Source organism: Capsella rubella, unplaced genomic scaffold, assembly GCF_000375325.1.
Source record: "Capsella rubella cultivar Monte Gargano unplaced genomic scaffold, Caprub1_0 scaffold_2, whole genome shotgun sequence".
Classification (NCBI taxonomy): Eukaryota; Viridiplantae; Streptophyta; class Magnoliopsida; order Brassicales; family Brassicaceae; genus Capsella; species Capsella rubella.
In genome coordinates, this window is record NW_006238922.1 from 6923117 (window position 1) to 6927175 (window position 4059).

Genomic DNA, 4059 nt, shown 5'->3' on the forward strand with positions numbered 1-4059 from the left:
ATATTTCAACCGTGCGAAAGTACGAGTTATCCTCTAGTAGAAAGTAAATAACATGATAAATACTCATTTCTAGTAGAATATTCAAATAGAGGCATGTGGCTAGCTAGGTGTGGTTGGTTGTATGGCCATTAGAGGGAGATATTAGCCTAACGTATGCTTGTTGTTCAAGTTGGTGACCGATGCTCCTGTGTCTCTACACTAGAACAAGACCATGTCCATAAGGATGTCTTGGGAAGAAATGTCTTGAGCATAGTCGATTTGGGTTTCACCATAAGGATCTCTATGTTTAAAGCCTGGTTTAAGAGATCTTTGTATCTTTTTCAGTTCTTTTGCCACTTCCACCATCGTTGGAACTTCCCCTTTATGACCAACGCATCTCAGTGATAGCATCAAGAAAGCTTTCATTTGACAAAGCTCTAGTTCTGAATTTTCACCCATCTTTGGGTCAGCAATCTCATCGACTCTCCCTTCTTCCATGAAACGTAAAATCCAATTTAACTTCATCTTTGCCATGGTTATAGAATCATCACCACTACCATCGCCATCACCATCACCTTCTCCTTTTTCTTTTTCTTGTTCTCTTATAAAACGCTTCCAAAATCTTTCTCTTCCGGTTAGAAACGTTTGCATTAACATTCCAAAGGCAAAGACGTCTGTTTTCTCCGAGACAACGCCATTTCTCAGGTACTTATAGTCCATGTAACCATGTAATCCCACTAGACTATCAACATGTACAAATGTTTCTCCTTCTGGAATTGAGACACAGTAAGATAAATCACTAAGCTTTGCGACCCCATCTTCATCCAATAAGATATTCCCAAGACTCATACATCTATATACGAAGGGCCTTGGGAACGCGGTGTGAAGGTAAGCTAAAGTAGTGGCGATATCCTCTGTTATCTTCATCCTCCTTTTCCATGGCTGCTCACTTATATCTAATTTGTAATGTTTCTTAACACCATCATAAACCATGACTGGATTTCTAAACTCAAGACAACAACCAATCAATTTCATAAAGTTTTTGTGACCACTTACCATCGAAGAAACTGCTATGTCGCGGCAAATACTTCTATCTTCGCAATTATAGCATTTCTTAACGAGTATTTTGTGGTGGTTCTCGTTCTTACCTGAATACCATATTTCTAATCCGGAAAGACGATTTGATTTGCTGAAACTGTTGGTGGCTTTGAGGATCTCATCAGCAGAGAAGAATTTGATAGGATTAGATTTGCCATCACAACATTCTATCAGCTCTTCTAACACCATTGCCCCTCTCGCTAATATTCGCTTCTTGTTCCTCTTCCCCCACCAACCCATCTCTAAGAAAAAAAGTACTTTACTTTGAAACCAAATAAACCAAAAGACTGAAGACCTCCCTCACATAACATAACATAATATAATCATTAAACTAAAAAAAAGTACTTTACCAATTACTCATTTCTTTTTGTTGACTATAGAGGACTTGGACTTTTCTAAGTCCCTCCCATTTCTACGTAAAGACAATTGTAGGAAATAATAAACATTCCATCGTGGCATATAATGAAAAGTGGCTCAATGAGTTATATATTATAATGTCGCTGGTGAACTAATCCACCAAAAACTAATGGTTAAGACACAAAAGAGCTTAGAATTCCAATTCAATCATTACATTAATATCAAAGCAACGACATAAAATTCTGAACGTTCTCCTACCCCTTCCACTAGTAAAAAAAATCTCTATAGCCACTTGGCTATTCGTGACTATGCCTTATAATTCGTGGCTATAGAGTCGTAGATTAAAAAAATCGTGGCTGTTTTTGAAAAAATCACCTTATAGGCACGAATTTTCGCGACTGCCAAGTGGCTATATGTATTTTTTTTACTAGTGTTCCTCTTTGAAAATAACAATTCATGCTCTTATATTAGTTTGATGCTTAAATAAGACTCTTCGGTGCATAACCTTTTATCTGATCTTCAGTCAAGTTTCTGATGTACGTAAGTTAGGAATGTGGAACATGCATGCATGATTTATAGTCTAATTATCATCGATCAAAACAATTGTTGGAGGTCCACTTGTACATGCCATGTAAAGCTTCTCTCGAATGTTGAAAATACTTGCAGGTCGCAGGTTGAATCAAACACCAATTAGAGGAGCGGGGACTTTGATGGCAACAATTTAAAAGAGTAAATAGATTGTATATATTTTATTCGGATTAACAACCAATAATTTTCAGAGTTAATATAATTATTGGGAACAAATAAATAATTGTTTTTTTTCTTCTAAATCCATAGGGAAATCGCAAGAAAATTTGGTAGGAAATTTGTAGAAATGTTTAGTAAGAAATTTGAAAGAAAGATTTGGTAGGAAAATCATAAGAAAGGTTTTTCCTACGAAATATTGGTAGGAAAATGTTCAAAACAGTAATTTCCATTTCCTACAAAATTTCCTACAACTTTTCTTACCACCGTGTTTCATAGGGAATTTCGTAGCAATTCTAATTTCTTAAGGGCATTTCCCCATAAGTTTTTTCATAGGAAAAATTGGAATTTAAAAACAAAATAAAAATTAAAAGCTTTTACATTGATATTGTAATATAATTTAATCATATAGTTTTTACATTACATTAACAAATTCTGCGGATTAAAATATAGTTTTACATTACTATATTATTATATAAAGTTGGGTTTTCAAAGTTAGTCATTAATAAGGTCGTGACACATGTTAATTGGATCGATAATGTCAAATAATTAGTGGTAAGAATATATATAAATTAGTTTTCAAAAAAAAGAATATTTACAAAATAGAAAGAAGAAAATAAAAATTCAGGAAATTTAACAATTATGTAAAACTTGGTTTTCATAGTTATTAACTCACGTGATTATGATATATGTCAAGTAAAACATTAGATGGCGGAATGTGACACTTCTATTTTGTAAAAAATTAGATAAAAATAGAAAAATAGAAACAAAATTAAAATATTGAGAACTTTTTACTTATAATTAAATTATTAACCTAACTTTTAGTTATGTCAGTTTGGTTTTATCAAAGAGGGTTTAATACTGACAATTAAAAAAATATTATACGTCGATTTTAGTTTATAAAGAAGGGTTAAAGTTTACAACTAAACCAACTAAACATGTTATATGGTTGCTTGGATTTATAAATGAGGATTGTGATTTAGATTTTACAATTAAACAAGGGTTTTTGTTATGTCTATTTATGTTTATAAATAAGGAGTAGAGTTTCAATTACACAATTTATACAAGGTTACAATGTAGAGTTTCAAATACAAGGTTTCAATTTATAAAAGAGAATTAAGATTTAGCTGGTATAATTAAACGAGATTATGGTTTTAACAAAATAAGTGTGTTTATTAAAATAACAAATATTTTATAATTATTTAATTTTTAATTTATATTTAAATGTTGCTTAATTTTACTTTACATTTAAAGGTAATATGTCATAGTGCAATCTCATTTGTAGTAGATAACAAAAGTTTAAGGATAACAAAAGTCAATATAATTTGTAGTATAATGATAACAAAAGTTTAAGGATAAAAAAAAGTCAATCATATAATTTGTAGTATAATGATTTCTAAAATATTTTTTTTTTCAAATGTGTAATTTTGTATAGTTTCATATTTAAATTTTGTTCTTAATGCTTATCTCAACGACATTATAACTCATTTTTTTTGGATTGATGTTTATTTATAGGAACTTTACCATCAAATTTTGTAATAATTAATTAAATTTAAGAAATACAATAAATTGCAAAGTAAAATAAAATATGCGAGAATGGTTTTCTTACAAAAATTGGAAGTTAGAAAATAATTTTTTTTTTAGGATATAATTTCTAAATAAGTTTTTTTTTTAAATAATTGTTAATAATTATGAAAATAGTGAATAGCTCACAATTTTTTTGGTGATCTTTAACATTACTAGATTTTTATAATGAATGTTTAATAACAATTTTTAAATATGCATGAAACTTAAATAAAACAATTTACCAACTTAAAAAATTATATATTTTTTTTGAATACTTTGGATATAACATTCTTACAATATTTGAAAATAAATAAC

At 29.9% G+C, this 4059-nt stretch overlaps 1 protein-coding gene across 1 annotated transcript; it reads right to left on the reverse strand.

Annotated features, from left to right (window-relative positions):
* On the reverse strand, positions 1-1317 carry LOC17896224 (inactive serine/threonine-protein kinase At1g67470). The gene has a single exon (XM_006302356.2). The coding sequence runs from the start codon at positions 1315-1317 to the stop codon at positions 199-201; it is 1119 nt and encodes a 372-aa protein (XP_006302418.1). The 3' UTR covers positions 1-198.
* Between the last annotated feature and the right edge of the window lie 2742 nt (positions 1318-4059).